General features: G+C 37.5%; 1 protein-coding gene across 1 annotated transcript; it reads right to left on the bottom strand.

Annotated features, from left to right (window-relative positions):
* Positions 1 to 5,479: 5,479 nt before the first annotated feature.
* LOC128861094 (uncharacterized) lies at positions 5,480 to 6,559 on the bottom strand. The gene has a single exon (XM_054098988.1). The coding sequence runs from the start codon at positions 6,557 to 6,559 to the stop codon at positions 5,480 to 5,482; it is 1,080 nt and encodes a 359-aa protein (XP_053954963.1).
* Between the last annotated feature and the right edge of the window lie 12,131 nt (positions 6,560 to 18,690).

Here is an 18,690-nt window from a genome sequence, read left to right as displayed (position 1 = left end):
GTGTTTCAAGGTTTTTAATTATAATTTCTAGAATTAATTTTGGTATGTAGTTTTATATTTTATTAAATTTTAGTCGCATTTGTGATATTGAGGAAATGAGCAACACCGTCGGGGGAAAAAATTATAAAAAATTAACGGGATTTTTCTGCATCTTAAAACGTGCACTTTGCTAAACTAAAATTTAAAAAGCTATGAAGCTGCATAACATTTTTTTTAAATTCTATTTTAAACTCATAGAATTGCAATGAAAAACATGTAGAGTTTTTCTAATTTGGGCATACATCAGGAAATTTCGGTACATGTTATTTTTCAGTTTTCATTAGACAATGGGCTATACTTTTATAAGAAATAATGAACATTACAAAATCAAAAATAAACAAAAAATTCTCGAAACTGGTCAAATGTTTAAGAGCTACAATTTTATCGCGGGTTGTGGTTAGTGTACCATTTCAAACCATATTTACTATGTATAACAAGTACTTAAATATGGTTGTATGCATGTACGTGTAAGTACTTAATAGCGCAAATAAATATCAAAACTTGTTTAGAATTAATAAAACACAAAATAGCCAACCAAATAATCACAAAAACTCGACAATAGCATGTTTTATGAGAAGCGCTGACAGAAAAGCAGAGTGGCGTAAGTAACAGTTTGAAATCGGCAGTAAAATAATGGCATGAATAATTCTCATCAAGTGCTAAATGTGCTAAATATACATAACTAGTAAAAACGCAATGTGGTTTGTAGTCAGAAAATTTAATAGTAAATTTTTATTTATTTTTGCGATTTAACTGAGAGTAGAAAATCGTTTAAATTTAAAAATAAACAGTAAAGTCACTACTTAAAGCCGAATCGGTATAAATGTTACTATGTATGAGTGTAAAGATGTGAATCCCGAAATTGCGAGATCCCGTTACGACAGTGATTTTAAGTTCCGAAAAAATATATTTTTGTTTTAATTTCCATTTATTTCATTAAGTTTGCAGTGATTTTAAGTTCCGAAAAAAAATATTGTTTTTGTATTTCATTAAGTTTGCAGTGATTTTAAGTTCCGAAAAAATATTTTTTTTTTTTCATTAAAGTTTGCAGTGATTTTAGGTTCGGAAATTTTTTTTTTTTATTTCAATTTATTTCGTTAAGTTTGCAGTGATTTTAAGTTCCGGAAAAATATTTTTTTTTATTTCAATTTATTTAATTAAAGTTTGGAGTGGTTTTAAGTTTCGAAAAACTATTGGAGGTTGAATTAGTTTTAAAGGTTTTTTTCGAAGATTTGGGGCTTTATTGTGAAAAAACGGTACAAAATATTTTATTCGAAGTATTGGCCATCGCTAGCTACAACTTTCGCCCATCTTTCGGGCAATTTCCGGATGCCGTTTCTCCAAAATTCTGGCCGCTGCTTGGCTATCCATGACTCAACCCATATTTTGGTAGCCTCGTACGAGGAGAACCGCTGGTCCGCCAAATCGAGACTCATATGCCGGAACAAATGATAATCGGAGGGAGCTATGTCTGGACTATACGGCGGGTGGGGTAACACTTCCTAGCCAAGCGTTGCAAGGTGTTTTTTGACAGGTTGAGCAACATGCGGCCGAGCGTTGTCATGTTGCAAAATAACCTTGTCGTGCCTTTTTACCGTTTCCGGCCGTTTTTCTTTCAATGCCCGGCTTAAACGCATCAATTGCAGTCGGTAACGATCCCCCGTGATTGTTTCGCCCGGTTGGAGCAGCTCAAAATATACGACGCCGACCTGATCCCACCAAATGCAGAGCATGATTTTCTTGCCGTGAATATTCTGCTTGGCCGTCGACGTTGATGCGTGGCCGGGCAAACCCCATGATTTTTTGCGTTTTGGGTTATCGTACTGGACCCATTTTTCGTCGCCAGTCACCACCCGATGCAAAAAACCCTTCCGATTTTGTCGCTCGATCAGCAATTCGCACGTAAAAAGTCGCCGTTCGACGTCGCGCAGCTTCAACTCGTACGGGACCCAATGCCCTTGCTTTTGGATCATTCCCATCGCTTTTAGACGCTTGCAAACGGTTGATTTATCAACGCCCAATGATTCAGCAAGCTCTTCTTGAGTTTGGCACGAGTCCTCGTTTACCAATTCCCCCAATTCCGCGTCCTCGAACTTTTTGGGCTGGCCAAGACGCTCCTTGTCTTCGGTGTGAAAATCACCACTTTTGAATCGTCGAAACCAGTATTCACATGTTGAAATCGACGGAGTATGGTCTGGGTAGGCCTCCTGCAGCAATTCACGGGCTTGGGCTGTATTTTTTTTCAAATTGAAGCAGAAAAGCAAAGCTTCCCGCAAATTGCGTTTCGACGGCACGAAAGTTGACATACTCGGAGCACGAAAACACTGCGTTATTTATACTTCAGCGAAATGACAGATACTGATAAACAAAGCCTAGGGATGAGGCTTTGTCATGAATATATATTCAGTATTGCCAACGCGATAAAGTGATAAATAGCGCCATCTGTGTGTCACCTTTAAAACTAATTCAACCTCCATATTTTTTTTAATTTCAATTTATTTCATTAAGTTTGCAGTGATTTTAAGTTCCGAAAAAATATTTTTTTTTTATTTCAATTTATTTCATTAAGTTTGCAATGATTTTAAGTTCCAAAAAAATATATTTGTTTTTTATGCCAATTTATTTCATTAAGTTTGCAGTGATTTTAAGTTCCGAACATTTTTCTTTTTAATTTCAATTTATTTTATTAAAGTTTGCATAGTTATTTTTCTTTCGGTTGGCGAGATAACTTTTTAGTTTGATTTAGAATTGAATTTTATTGAAAGAAAGTTCTCATTGCCCAAAAACACGTTATTTTCTCCAATTTTTCAAGATCCAGATCTTTAATAGTTTCCTAGTTTTAATAGCAGTTTTCACATAAATATGACTTTTCCTTTTTGAGTTCTTCCGAATAATAGTCACCCAACCTAAAGCAGGAAACCAACCAGACAATCAGCCAACCAGCCAACTACCTGCCATAGCAGCCTCGCGACGGCAAACTACTCAAGCAACCTGCTTTAGAAGCAAATCGAAACGTGGAAAATTGTAGAAAAAAGAGCGCAAAACAAAATTTACAAAGCAAATAAAAATTAAAGCGAACCCAAGGCAAAAAAGCATTAAAAATAGTTTAAAAAAAAAGATAGAACAGGATGCTAACAATTTTGCTGAAGACACAGTAGATTTAGAAGTGAGTATCCTTAGGCATAGGTAGGTAGGGTGGCTGTCGCAACGACACACTTAGATCTTTCGCCGGTCCATTATGATACCACTGCAGCTTATCCTTACCCTATGGGTTGCTTTGCAAACCATCCGGTAATATTCGAGAAAAGCTTCGTTAGTTTTAGATGCCTTATGTCCGCTACATCAGTTACAAATTCCGTATCAAGAGTACGCAGCCTCCTCATAGCTAAGCTTCCACACTCACATAACTGTTTCCTTTTCTTCTGTATTAAAACAGCTTCTACAGAAATCGAAGTACGGGAGTCCTAACCTTCTAGTGTGGCTGCCTATTAAATAATCATTAAGCATCCATAGCATAATTTGGCGCACTAGAGAAACACCTTTCAAGTGCAGTAGTGAATGTATCAGCACGAGGTTGCTGATGCTGTGCAAGAAATTTAGGGTGACGCTCGAGAGTTCAGTTTTCACGTCACTACGTTTTGCTTTCAGCTGGTCGGTCGGCCATTGTGTGTTGGAAAAAAACTAGATAGAACCAAGGAAACAAACTCAAAGTACTAAACGAGCAAAGTATATATAGTCCATGCATATGAGGATCGCTTGAAAAGTTAATACGCCCGCCAGCCATTTCTTCAAATTGGGAAACTAATAGTAGTTCGAGGCTTCCGAGGAAACCAAGTCTGGTTAATAGGGAGGATGTCAAACGATTTGGAATCCCATTAATTTTGTGACCACAACTGCTGAGGCCTGAACTGATGCGTTGTCGTAATGGAAAAGGAAAATCACTCAACTTTCTAGATTGCAACGCATACCAAACACAAAGAAATTGACCGGCCTGGCTGAAACTTAGTGTGAGTTCCTATAAATGATGCTACTAACTAAACATAAATTCGATATGCGCCAGTAGTGCCATCTCTCTCACTTTCCACACACTTTTCAAATGACCCTCTTAAAATAGACCGAAACAAATTTTGAGCCAAGTACCAGAGGCTATACTTTTCTGCAAGTTTCTTCTTACTGACTCCGAATATAAACTCAGAATAGCCCCACTACCTCAAAGTTTGCAGATAATCCGACTTAAAAGGGTAAAAATCATGTTTTTGCTATATTTGAGGTTGTGTAGCATCATGAGATAGTACAGGCTAATCCCTCTAAGCCGATTCAATTAATTTAACGTCGAAATATCGTCTGTTGAGCTTGTGCAATAAATTAAATGACTCGCTTTGTCTGATGTTAAACATTTTTCGCACATCGACGAATTCGCCAAATTCTATAAATTCATTGTGAGAAAAAAATATTTTGTTTACGCATCAAAATGGGCTAACATAGAAGGGAGAGAAAACGACGAGAACTTGTTTTTGCAAATAAACTGAATTATTATTGAATTGGGTGAGATAGTAGTGCTCATGTACAAGGTGGCGCAAAATTAATCATCCAATTTTTATTTGAATAACTAAAAAAACAAAAAATGTTTTGAGTGATAGAATCTTCTATCAATCTTTCCATAGGGTGATTAGTTTTATGCCACCTTGTAGTAGGTGATTAAAGTTCTCAGATTTTTCCCACCTGACGATGAGAGTAGAAGCCGTACGCCTTCAGCTTTTTGCTGGACACTATCCAATGGCTAATAAATCTTTTTCCAATGAGTTGCAAATGGTTTCCCTTATTAGCGTTGCCGTAAGGCAAAAATAATTCGTAAAAGTGTAAACAGGAACCAGATTTCTGCAGATGAGCCACATTTCGCTGACCTGTATTTTTTCGATTGTTATTCAGATTGTTGTTGTTGGAGCGGTAAGCTAATCACCTACCCTATCAGAATTTAAAAACCGATTAACAAAACCAGCGCAAAACTGAGTCTTGTCGAGGTCATATGCTCCCGAGGGGAGTGAACACAGAAAAAAAATCAGTATTGCTAGCGAATATCTCGAAAAATGCAATCTATTCCACCAAATAATCCCACATTATTTGTTTAAATGCGACTATTTAAATAATCGACCACATACAAGGTGACGCAGTAGTAATCACCCTATCAGAAGGTTTATAATTGTTGCAAATGGCGTTGTAAGATAATCATATTAGACACTTGTAAGCTAGAAAGGCTCAGTATACAAACAGGCAAGCCATGGAGCGCGTAAAGTTCAAAATGAAGATTTCCATCACTCAAAATAATTTTTTTGGTTTAGCAAAAAAAAATTATTTTTTATTTACATAGGTAAAAAGTTATTCAGAAACAAAATTGAAGATTAACTTTGCGCCACCTTAGATGCACATATTATATAATTTATTAACTCATATTACTTTTGCATCTCACCTTGGAAAAGGGCTGCACATGACTGATTGGGCCGCTGGGTAATGATGGACGATTTGCGTAGTTGTCGTCTGTGCTCGAGTCTGCAGCTGTAATGATGACCTTCACTGGAGATCTCAAAATCTTCGGTGGCGTTGTTGTTGTTGTCGTTAGTACTGTTTTCGTTGTTGCAACTGATGCACAGTTTACTGCTGTCCGAGGTGCTGATAAGAACAAACTTTTACTGCTGTCACTCGGTGAACGATTCTCGCCAACTCTGTACATTTTGCCATTGTTTTCCTCGCTTAGACAGACGTTTGGATGTTTACTTTTGTATTTGTTTTTGTTATTTTTGTTATTGCAATTGCCATCACTATTCGCTTTACTATCACGCGCTTTAATAAGTTTCGCAAATTCTTGTTCTATCGTTGAGATTGTTGGCTTTTTCGACGCGGCTGCAGTTCCTGCAATGCTTGACATGGCTGTAGCCCTGCCTGGCATTGTTCTCACTACAATGGGTGTTGTTTTTGTTGCACTCGGTAAAATATTTGTTTTCATATTTATCGCTTGTCGACTGGTTGTTTCAGTAGCTGTTATATTTCGTATTGTTGTTGCGCTGGCTTCGTGCCGGGATGATGACAGAATCGTTTTTGTGTGTATTGGTGTGACCGGCGTGGTTGTTGCTGATACTGGTAAAGATGATGCAGGCGTAGTGATTTTTTCTATTTCTGTTCTTACTTGTGCGGATGTTGGAGCGTTTGTTGTTGTTGTAGTTGCCAATTCTGTTGATTGTTCGGTCGTTTTGCTATTGATAGCGACAGCTGGCGTTGTTGTAGTTGTTGTCGACGTGGTTATGGGTGTTGTCGATGTTGTTGTTGCTGTTTTTGTTATTATGCAATCCTCTCCAATTGATGATCTTGCCTTGTCTGCTGATGCCGTATCTGCACCGGACTTTGATTTACGTGAAACGCAATTCAATGACATTCGTCGGCTGCCAGAACTCCTGAAGAATCCACTTGGTTTTCGGTTCTGACTTTGCACCACCTCACTTTTGTCGTTTTTATTGCTACTATTCATTTTACTGGCACTGTTGTTGTCCGCAATTTGTAAAAATGAATTTTTACACCACAAATTACTCACACGATTGCCCATGCCGAAGCGCAGTTTACACCAAGCGACCCTCGAGTGGAGCAATGGCGTAAGTTTTTAATTTTTGATTTATCAGATAAGTCTCGTTTTCGCTGGATATTAACTTTGCCATGCAGAAATTGCTAAATTATATTTTTTCACACTTCTTATTTTGCGTCACATTTTTCCCCCATTTTTTTCAAGTAGAAACCACAAATTAAACTCAAAAGCGTGCCAACAAATGTGTTTTGACGTTTTTGCGCCTTAAAATATGCACTTAGTGAGGTCACCGTGTGGCGCAATTTGCGTATATTTTAAATTAAACTGTGCACATCCACACATACATCAAATAGTGTTTTTTAAATTATGTTGCTTTTGAACTGTGGGTCAGCTTTTGTCATATTTTATTCTTTCGAAAATAGATTAAATTCAAAATTTCTCTTTTTCATAAATGCTAGTGAACACTATTTGTTTGTGTATATGTCTGTGCATATGCGTACATATGTCACTTGCGGGTTTGAACGTTAAGGTTTGTGCACTTATGGGTGGCGGCGTTAAAAATAATTGACGAACCGGCGCGAATCTCAATTCAGCAAATACTGAAATGGGAATTCTTTCAAAACCGCGCCACAAGTCACTCCGCTTGTTCAGCGTGCCAAGCATTCAGACGCTAACGTTCGTTTGCTAAGCAAACAGGCACAACCACACGCACACACATGCGCGCGAATACGAAGACCAAACAAAAAAAAAAACAAAAAAAAAGAAAAGACAACAATATTGTTGGAATATAGCAAGCAAGCAGTCAGCCAGCCAGTTAGCCTGTTAATGATACGACCAGCATTATGGCTGTTGGCCCACTCGACCGCACGGCGCTCCCACAGCCAATCCATTCGTTGTCGCACTAACACTTTGGATTTACATACATATCTACAATACATACATATATGCATACGCAGCACACATACATACATATTTACGCATACCTTTTGTTGCTCCTGTATCATCGATTTAGGTTTGTTTTGCTTTTAGTTTTCATTTTTTGTTTTTGTGTTCTTCCTCTGCTTTCATTAGCGTCTTCTTCTTTTCCATAACACGCAAATACTCGAAAATTTTCAAACAATAACAAAAGCAATTCCTCAAGCAATATCGCTAACGCTTGGGTGGCACCTAACAACAGCGTGGCGCATACAAAGTGAAAAATTAGAATAAAATCAAAAGCAAAAAAAAAATGTTTAATTGTCGAATAAATGTGCCATGAAAAATTGAATTCGAAATGCCAGTGGTGCCATTTGTTATGTCGGACACTGGCATAAAATGAATGCAGCAGTGCTCAGAAATGACGAATGTTAAACTGGTTGCGGTGGCGGCAGTCTGCATAGTGCGAGGCATTGCGTGCGTGTGCGCTGCGCTTTGAGGTCAAAAGATCCCAGTCGCCAACCGTTATAACTGTGGTACCACTATAAATAGTTCTACTAATTGAGTGATTACTTCCTCAAGCCCTTTGCATTGCATTGCCAAATAGCAGCACCACCATTAAAGCAAAAAAGTTAGCACTTCCCACTACTTCGACTCCGATTTGCGCCAAACGAAAATACAAACTACAAAGCGCTGGAACGGACGTCAAGTAGTGCAGGGTGTTTCAAGTTCGCATTACTTTTTCCCGAGTCAAATTACAGGCATTTCATTCACATGCAGTGTAGTAGAGGATCTATGATTTATGGAGAATAAATGATATTCTCCAAATGTCCGTCGCATGCACGCCTTTAATGTGTTTTCACGAAAAACAAACCCAAGGTTTGCAGGCTTTGGGTTTGAAAGAATTGTCAACTGCGTTTTTAATGGCAAATTTTTTTTAAGCTGTAACTCCATGAAGCCTTACTTGAAGGTGATGTCAGAGGTCTAAATTTCACACTGTGTCGGTCATCTCGAGCTGCCTAATAAATTCGTGATGCCCTCTCAAAAAGCCCTTTTTTATTTCAGAGCAAATTCTAAAGCAAAAGTGCTCAAAAACGTAGAAATGAAAACTTTCGCCAAAAAAGTTAGTGGGCAATACTGTTCTGCTGTCTTGACCATTGTACAAAAATGCAAGTAAAAACTCTCTTCTTCTTCCTATTTTCTGATAGGCACCCTTGATGTGAGTTTGACAGGCAGTCAAGTGTCTAATGGCGTAAGTGCTTGGTATTTTTGCTTGAGCCTATTGGCGGGGTTGCTATGCCAAATTTGAATTTTTGTGGTAACATTAAAAACGATATAACATCGACAAAAAATACAAAATAATATTTTTGACATGGAAAATGTGTGATAACAAATATATTTAATATATTACCTAGCTATAATAATGATTTTTATTCAGAAATATCTGAATTTTTACGTAATTTTTTATACATTTTGATACGATTTTCTATAAAATTTATTCATTTTATATGCAACCATTTTACATAAAAGAAAGTTTTGGAATCACGTGATCTAAGCTGTAGGCATTTTTAGGCAGAGTAATTTTACTTACGGATATGCACAATGGTCTTGACTTTCGCATCCTTCAATGTCCCTTAAGGTACAATACAGGGTCCGGCACTCGAAGTTTAACCAATTAAAAAGGCCATAAATTTAGTTTGGAAAATTACTTTTATTCAATTCAAAGTAAAAAATGTGTAAAAGTAATACAAAATTAAGAATCAATTTACTTTAGCCCGATATGACCACCTTTTGCCTAGACTACTCATATGACCTTAAGACGGTCCAGAAACGAATCGCAAGCTGCCCGAATGTGACTTCCAGGTATTTTAGCCCACTCGCGGACAATGGGTTTTTCAGCGCCTCGAGACTGGTGAATCTTTTAAATTGGGCTTTGCTCTCCAAAATGGCCCTAAGAGAATAATCTATCGGATTAGCGTCTGGTGAGTTTGAGAGCCATTGTGTGAACATTATGAAGTTCGGAACGTTGTTTTTTTAACCATTCTAGGTTCACTCGTTCTTTGTGAGATGGTGCCGAGTACTGTTGAAACGTCCATGGTCTACCACCGAAATGTTTGTCTGCCCTCGGCTTCAAAGCAACCTCGAGAATACTTTCACGATAATATTCTCCCTTTACCTTGACGCCAGACTCGACGAAAACGATTGGAGAGCGCCCATCCGTGGTTACAGCGGCCCAAACCATTACTTTTGGCGTGGCCAATCGATGACTCAAACTCTCATATGAACGGTGGGTCAAATGAACCCTATCGTTTTGGGAGTTTACGAAATGCTCAATTTGAAAAGTTTTCTCGTCAGAAAACACAATGCTCAGAAATTGACCGCTTTCGGCCAAGCAAAGCAACTTCTTCGCTCTCTCAAGTCTGTCTTGTTGCTGCTTTGGTGCGAGATCATACGCCTTTGAGATCTTGTAAGGCTTGATTTTAAGATCATTTTTCAGTACGCGGCGGATGATATAGTCAGATATTTTCAGTTCTTTTGTCATTTGATTGGCACTTCGTCGGGGATTTCGCTCAAGTCGCTTCTTCACTTTTTGAACCATTTCACGTAGGAGTAAGGAGTAATGGTGCGATAAACAAAAACTTCGTTTACTGTAAGGTGCTCGAGCTCACGAACAATTGCTGGTTGTGATTTTCCAGCCAAATACAATGCAATTACACTTTTACGTTTGAAATCCATTACTGATTTTCTTTTTTCGCCTTTACTCTAGGCAAAATGTTTCCGTGCGTTTATAAACAATACTCTGAACTGTCGTTAAGCCAACTAACAGACAGCTGATGCCCGTGCTGTGCGAGCGGTCTAAAGTTGGTTACACTTCAAGTGCCGGAGTAGTTATATTACGCAAATCCATTAATTTTTTTAATTTTCAATGACATTTCGACATAATTGAGGCGATGTCCCAACAATTTTGGGCCAAGTGTCGTCTTGACAGCGCGGCCCCACGAAAAATAGTACACAAACGTTAAATCGGACCAACTTGGCGGCCGAACTGCTGCAGATTATCGGTAATACTGCCAAGAATTGCGCTTTCAATAAATTGACTACACCGTCGGCTTTGTCGTCCGCCACAGCGCCTTGTTGAAAACACACATAGTCAATATCCAAAATAAAAAAAAAACTCCGCTAACATATCCTAATCTCGCAATCCGTTAACAGTAAGCGAATTTGCAGCTTATCTCAATGACATCACCAGCAACTAACAGGAAAACATTTATTGGGAGGCCATTTCATGGCAGTGGAATATAAATTTCTCACGGAAGTTAGTAGTACGAGCAAGGCGCCGGCATTAAAGGTGGCAGCATTAGATCAACAACTATGTTTTCTACGTTTGATTGTCACAGGAAAGTAGAAAACAAAGAATGAATTCGCCTTGTTTCTTTCTGTGCTGACAGCCACATGGACACGGCGAAAGAAAACAAATCAGCTGATTTACCTATACTACCTTTAATAAATTCACACATGAAAAATCCCTTCCAATAAAAGGGGAAAAATGGGAAAATATGAAGCTCGGCACACGGCTGGTATACAGAACAAACCTGCATCAGCCCAAATTTTTCTGCAAATTGCAAAACTTTACTTAAACATTTATAATTTTTTTATTCACAAACATATGGCAATTTCACGTATTTTTTCACAAGCATTTAAACGGAAAGCTAAAGAAAAAAAAAGGTGCAAGCCAATAATATTTTGAATACAAGAACGAAATTGATAATAATAAATAAAGGGTATTTCAAAAGACGCGTCTAGATGTTGATTTAAAATAAAACATGGAGAATTTTAGATTCTTTCAAGTTTTACTATTTTTATTCAAAATATGGGTCTTGACAATTATGTTATATGTAAGAAATAAAATCATTTAATTGTCCAATATGAGCTCGTCTACAGATAAAATCCGCCAAACTGTCGCCGTCGATTCATAAAATTCCTATTTGTTGTGAACGTCGAGATATCTATGCCGCAAGTTGTTCAGCAACACTTTGCGCTACAGCAGCAATATTCTTAACAGAACGTACTGCTTTTGGGCTGCCAGTCCTTCTTCTATACTCGACAGAACCAGTTTCTTGAAATTTGTTCACCAACCTTCCATAAAACCAGTCATTAGGATGATTATTTCTACCAAAAAAATCACGAATTTTGCGATATGTTGATTGAAAGATCGACTATTTTTATAATTGAAATTTAAATAATTTTAACACATTGTTCTAAAGTGTAAATTTGTGCAACTGTCTACTTGACAAATGTCAAATATGACATACAGAAAGGCACCTTCTAGAAATTATTCATTACTGACATCTAAACGTCACTTTTGAAAGTAAATGTACATAAATGAAATATAAGGCAGCCGAATGTCAGAAAGTGAACAGAAAATGGTGGCCTATTAATTCACCTTTATTATGCCGTCATAAAAAACCTTAATATTTGAACATTTTTTATTCTCAGAAATGCAATATTTTCGTGGTAAGTTCTTTATTGCAAAACTTGTATTTGTAATTTATTTGACAGCTGTTAGCTATCCAAGCAAAACACTGCTAAAAAGGAAACTCGATCTTGAAGACCCTGTGCAATAGGGCAACAAGCAACACACCCACAAAAAAAAAAAAACAAAGCGCAAAAGAAGAAGCACAGGCACTAACCTCATAACTCGTTCACTCCATTGTGCAGGCGCATACGCCCTGTAGCCCGCCCTTGCGTGGCGCCACTTGTAGGGTGCGCCACAAAATGTGTTCTTGTTTATGGTCAACCTTATCGAAATAATCATTAGCAGTTACATTCTTATGCCAACTTCTATCTTCATTATTGTTTGCACCTAAGGTGAACTTCATCATTACGGTGCCTTTCATTATCGCCGAAATGTTGTTCAGAGGTGTCAGTGAAGCGCTTTGGGCTTTGGTTGTAGTCGGGGTGGCCAAGTAGGCAACCTGTTTCAACACGCTTACTTCGCACTCGCCAACCTGATCGGCTAAATTCTAGAATCATGGCTTAATGGCATAGTTATCGGCTATTTTTACATTTATAAGTATTTACAGGCATTGGCAGGCAGACAGACACACGACTTTTTCCATTGCCCAGTGTTCGTTTAATTTTTTGTTGTTTGCTTGCTGGGATTGTTCGTTTGCTATTTGCTTTTGTGCTCCTCTGATTTTTCGCTATGAGTATTTGCTTATTATTTATGATATGTCTTTGTTTTGTTTTGCTTTCATATTCTCATATTTTCATTTCACTATTTGGATTATATTTGTATTCTAACGAGTTGTATGCTCCATGTGGCTGACTACTGCCGCTTTGTGTGGATTTAGTAGTCATTCGCATTAATTAAGGCTTCTATTTTAATGTATGCAAAGTCATGACCTTTAATGTGTCGAAGCAGCGGTATTTGTTATTGTTGTAATAAAACGTACTTAATTTTGGAATCAACAAGAATTCTAATTCTAATCTGATGGGCTTTTGTTGTTATCTGAACGAAAAACCAACGGATGAAACCATATTTTGTATTAAAACTCTCAAATAATATTCGATGGGCAGTAATGAATTTAAATTTATATTCTGTCAAAAAAATACCGGGAATTGTTTTATAAAACGCAAAATAATTGTGTAATCATCAACATTTATTTTTCCGTGTTTAAAATAGGTTCCAGTCGAATGCCAACGATTAGTCCAGTCATCAAAGCACCTTTCTTCAGCTCCTTCAGCTTAATGGCCTCTATCGACTCAAAGAGGCGTCCGCGGAATGGCAATTAAAGTTTTGGGAAAAGGAAAAAGTCACAGGGGGCTAAATCCGATGAATACGGTGGTCGTTCGATGATGTTTGTCGAGTTTTCGGTCAAAAAAGTGTTCACAATATGGGTCTTGTGAGACGGTGCGTTATCATGGTGCAAGGTCCATGAGTTTTCTTTCCACAAATTGGGCCGTTACCTACACACATTCTCCCTCAAACGTCGCATAACTTGCAAATAATGCAAACCATTTGGAACGAATTCCGAGATTCCGAGTGCACAACACCATGATAATCAAAGAAAACGAGTAGCATGGCTTTCACTTTTGACCGATTTTGACGTGGTTATTTGGGTTTCGGCTCATGTGGATAGCGAATTCAGCCGCCTGTTGACTGTTGACTAGTTTGCATGTCAAACTCATACACCCACGTGTCATCACCTGTTATGATGCGCTGGATAAACGTTGCGTCTGAATTCACTTGCTCAAGCATGTCTTCAGCCGACTTCTTCCGATAAATTTGAAATTTATTGAACCTCTTGGAACGAGTCGAGCAACCACGCGTCTCATGCCCAATTGATGGTGTAAAATGTTGCGAATTGATTCGTGAGACACGCTAAGGTCTCGAGCTACCTCCCTCAAACTTAAATGATGGTTTTCCAGCACCATTTCTTTGACTTTGGCGACGTTTTCATCCGTTGAAGAAAAGCGCTATACCATTCGTAGACCCCTGTTTTTGATAAAGTACACTCGCCATAGGCTTTCGGCAACATTTTCAATGATTCAGCACACGAAATTCCTTTCAAACACACAAAATGTAAGACAAATTCTTTTTTCGATATTTATTTATTAAATCGCAGAGTACACCGGTTGCCTGATATAATTAAATGCCAAAAAAAGGCTAATTGACAGATCTCGCTCAAACTTTGCGATACTATAAAGGACAGTTGTACCAACATTCCAGCAAAAAAAATTGAGCACTTTTTAACAATTCCCGATATTTTTTTCATCATCATTCACAGCATTACAACACGGGGTGCGTCAAAGCTTCCTTCACAAAACTGCTCCAAAGTGTTCTATTTTTTTTTTTTATCATGACTTTTATTCGTTTTACGTAGAATGGGGTTGTCACGCGCCTATTGCCAAATTTGTTGCAAATAATTTTATCCGCGTGGCAACAGCATTTACTCTGCGCCAGAATTTTAGAGTTATTCCGAGTTATTATTTTTTTTAACAGAATGTAAATATCAAACGAATTTCGTGTGCTCTGTAAACATTATTTTTTGCGCCAAAAAATCATCACGCAAACCCAAAAATGTGAAAAGTATTATAGAGATTCTTCACCATCGATTGAAAGTGTCCACCCTGGTTCATTTATTTTTGGTGGTTTCCTTTTTATTTATTTATTTTTTGAACTGCAGTTCAAAAGCATTTTTGCGCCAATTCATAGCCACAGGCGAAACATGAACTCATCACAATAGCCCAGAGACCAGGAAGCAGTCTAGACAGTAGACTTTCAGTGGTGCATTGAAAGCGAAAAAGCCCAACAAGATAGATCTGTCGGCCACTATATTTGCGTATAATTTATTTCTAAAGGTACTAGGTTGCTCAATAAGGTTTGCGGTTCGATAGGAAACAGTCAGTCAAAATATTCCTTCCACCATCCAATGAGATGCCTAGGGTTTCTACTTAATCTCTTTCAGTCACTTGACAATTTTCCAATATGATTTCCTGTATTTTTCTACAATTTCTTGAGTTTTAGCTGTTTCTGTTTTTAAACGTCCTTGACGTGGATCGTCTTCGAGACTTGTACGACCAAGCAACTCAATGTGAGCAACTCACATTTCTACTGTACTAATTAATGGCGAAAAGTTCTTATATATAATTATATTTTTATAAATTTTATAATTTTATATTCATAAATTTCCTTTGCCTTTAAACCTTCCAAAAATAAGAATTCAATCACCGCACGATACTTAATTTTTTCCATTGTAGAAAATACTATGACACGTCGATACTAAATCGCTTGTAAAGAAAGAATGAATTGACAGATTGAAATGAAACTTCACATTCATAGCTTTGGAAAAACAGTACCTACTCGGTCGTAACTCTCTTATCTACGAAACCAGTTTCCTTCAACACAGCGGGTAAAGTGAACCTACACCAAGTCTTCTGTAGTGTCCCTCCTATTGCCTGTTACGCAGCTATCTTGCTTTCTTGGAAGGCCTATTTCATTCAATGGCTCCCTAGACAAGCTTTAACGCATACCTGTGGCTTCGGGCAGATACACTATCGTCTTATAGTAATGTCTTTAAGTTTATCTCCTAGAACATCCATTAACTTTATTAAAGTTATTCGTCCCATAAGTTTGAACTTGCGCGAACAGTGGCAGGCAGTGCTTTGTTCTACCAGGAAACCTAACGGCACAATACAAATCAGTAGCTGACTTTTTTCTTGGGCCTGACTTTACTAAGTTCTACCGAATTCCTGGCATATGTTGCTATGCCTTCAACAAAAAATTTTTTAAATATTTGTGGTCCAATTGGAAACTTACGCTTTGCTAAGGAATATTCAAATTAATTTTTTCGTGTAAAATTTGGGAGTCAAACACTCTATTTTTCAAACTAAAAACGAAAGTGAGGAAGAGAATAGTCCTACTATCTAAAGATTTTAGGTTGACGAGGGTAACTTTTGTTCTGGTTCAACAAATAACCGGAGTGTGTAAAAAATGTACAGTCTAAATCTTTGAAAGGAGAATCTGGAGTCAAAACCAATATCAATAATTTTAATTGGATTAAATTTAATTGGATTAAAATTATCCATGAAGGTGGCGCAATAGATCTCTAAGTAGTGATAAATCCCACATAATAATCTAAAATAATCTATGTACATATGTGATAGGCAGTAAGTGTAAGAGAACGAGATTTAGAATAGATCGAGCTATAGCAGTTGTCCACTACCACCTGTGTGTTTCAGGCTCTTAGCCTATAGTGCGACCACATGCGAAAATTTTAATATTAGTTTGGCGAAAAAGAAATCCATTATTTTTGCGTCCAATTTTTGCGCAAATGGTTTAAAACTGTTTTATAGTCAATCTATAGTTCCTGGGCAATGCTATGATTACTAACATGACGGTCAAATTCGATTATTTCTTTGAGTTAATCGAAATTTTCTACATTATCGACATTTTCATTAACATCAAAAATGCTTGAACGCAATCGACGAAACCCAAATTGCACGTAACTAGCTGTGACAGTATCGGTACCATAAATGCCATTCGCAATTTCAGCGGGCCGGCTTGCATTTTCGCCTCTATCAAAGATAAACTGTAAAATGCACCGAATTTTCTCTTTGTTGACTTCAATTGTTAACACCCGGTAACTCACAACTGAATTAAAAAACAAAAAACAGCAAACTATTTTTCTTAGTGGGAAATGTCACCTTGACAACAAGCATAAACTTTAAATTGTTTGCTCGTTTATTTACGAGATATCGATCACGCAGAGAAAATAATGGATTCCTTTATCCCCAAACTACAATTTTGTGAAATATCTTCCGTGTCATCTACCGAGCCAATTGTTGGCCCTCAAAGTGTTTTTGCAATAAATTTTGTAAGATAGCTTTTGTTTGATGCCCCTACTGTAGTATACAGGGTTTGATTGAAGAGTAATGAGCCCTTCCGTACGGAGCGTCTGCGAAGCGATCAACCGAATCGGCTGGTGGGGAAAATGATCGTTGGACCTTCCCCTTCCAGTTCGCTGGCAACAGGGGTGCAGTCAACATCGCTCCGCGCGTGAAAGAAGTTTTAAAAGTGTGTTAGGATTTTGCAGTGGAAAAAATGCAACGATCCTTGGAGCAACGTTACTCGATCAAATTTTGCGTAAAGCTAAACAAAACGAGTACCGAAACCATTGGGCTACTCAAGGAGGCTTACGGGGACCAATCTCTGTCCAGTCTCCAGGTAAAACGGTGGCACAAGTCGTTCAAGGAAGGCCGGGAGGACGTCGAAGACCGCCTTCCTCTGCACCTCTGCATTGGCGAAGATGGGAGTTCCGGTGACCTGTCCCCTCCGGAATTCTGCTTGTTCCCACGCCTGAAAAGAAAGCTGAAGGGGAGGCGTTTCGACTACATCGAGGCGATCCAAAAAACTGTGACAGCCGAATTGAACGCGATTCCGGCGGATGAGTTTAAAAAACGTTTCCTGCAGTGGAAGGACCGCTACCAGCGGTGTATTTGACGCTCAAGGGTCCTATTTTGAAGAATATTAGTTATATAAGCCAAAAGGTTTAATAAAACTGCTTAAAAAAATAAGGCTCATTACTTTTCAATCAAACCCTGTTTCAGTCGCATTCTGTCGAAAATCATCGAATTTAGTGTTTGAGTCCCTCTTTTTCACGTATATTTTCAAGATTTTTTGGGGTATTAAAACAAAACAGCCTATGTTCACTCGCTCCAGCAAAATAAAAACAGACAAATCTTCCTCTTTATAGATTATAACTCACATAAGGGTTCCCGATGGTCTAGAGCTCGAAAATTTAGAGTATTTTCGGATAGTTTTTTTTTTGCAATAAAATGAAAAACGATATTTAAATTTTTTTAGGTTTTTTAGCTAACTTCTTCTACAAAAATGAAAAAAAAGTTTTTCTTAAATGAAAATGAATCTAAAAATGAAAAATATTTTTTTTTATTTTAATTTTAATAATTTTACAAATGCCGCTGAAGTTGACCCTCCCGAAAAATTGGACATGGACCGTCCATTTCGTTGTGTCCTCCCGTTGTCCATTTTGGCTCTTCTATTTATCTGAAGAAAAAAAAAATATATGATTCAGTGCGACTGTAGCTATGTCCCGCTACTAGAATAAAAATAAAAATAAAACAAAAACAAAAAATTGACAAAATGGCGCGGTTTTGAATTAGACACTCTAAAAATCGTTTTTTTCAGTTTTTTAATAAAAAAATACGAAGTAATTGAAATAATAATATGATTCTAGTACGGGCGATAGCCATTGATGTTCTGAACAACATATTATATTAAAATTTCAAACGATTCGGTTAAATAGTTTTTTTTTACATCAGGCCGGAAAAAATCGTTTCGAGGTAAATGAGTTTAAAGCTTGAGGTGCGGGAGCGCGTGGACCGCTCTCTACCCAGTCAATGGGCTGTAGAAGCTATAATATTGTGATTATTTTCGCATATTAATTTTCCCCATGAAGATTTCACAGTATATTCTTAAGAAACTATGCTTTCGAAATATTGAAAAAATAAAAACTCGATTTTTTGAAATTTCTATACCCCGGGACCCTTAATGTTTTGAATAAATATCTTTCGATATCCTGGGCTCATTTCTTTCATTGTCACTTCATAAATTGAAATGAGAAGTTTTGCATTTATCAGGC

Source organism: Anastrepha ludens, chromosome 4 (genome assembly GCF_028408465.1).
Source record: "Anastrepha ludens isolate Willacy chromosome 4, idAnaLude1.1, whole genome shotgun sequence".
In the NCBI taxonomy this organism is placed as follows: Eukaryota; Metazoa; Arthropoda; class Insecta; order Diptera; family Tephritidae; genus Anastrepha; species Anastrepha ludens.
Note: the sequence above shows the minus strand (reverse complement) of the source record. Positions and strands in the feature narration are given on the sequence as shown.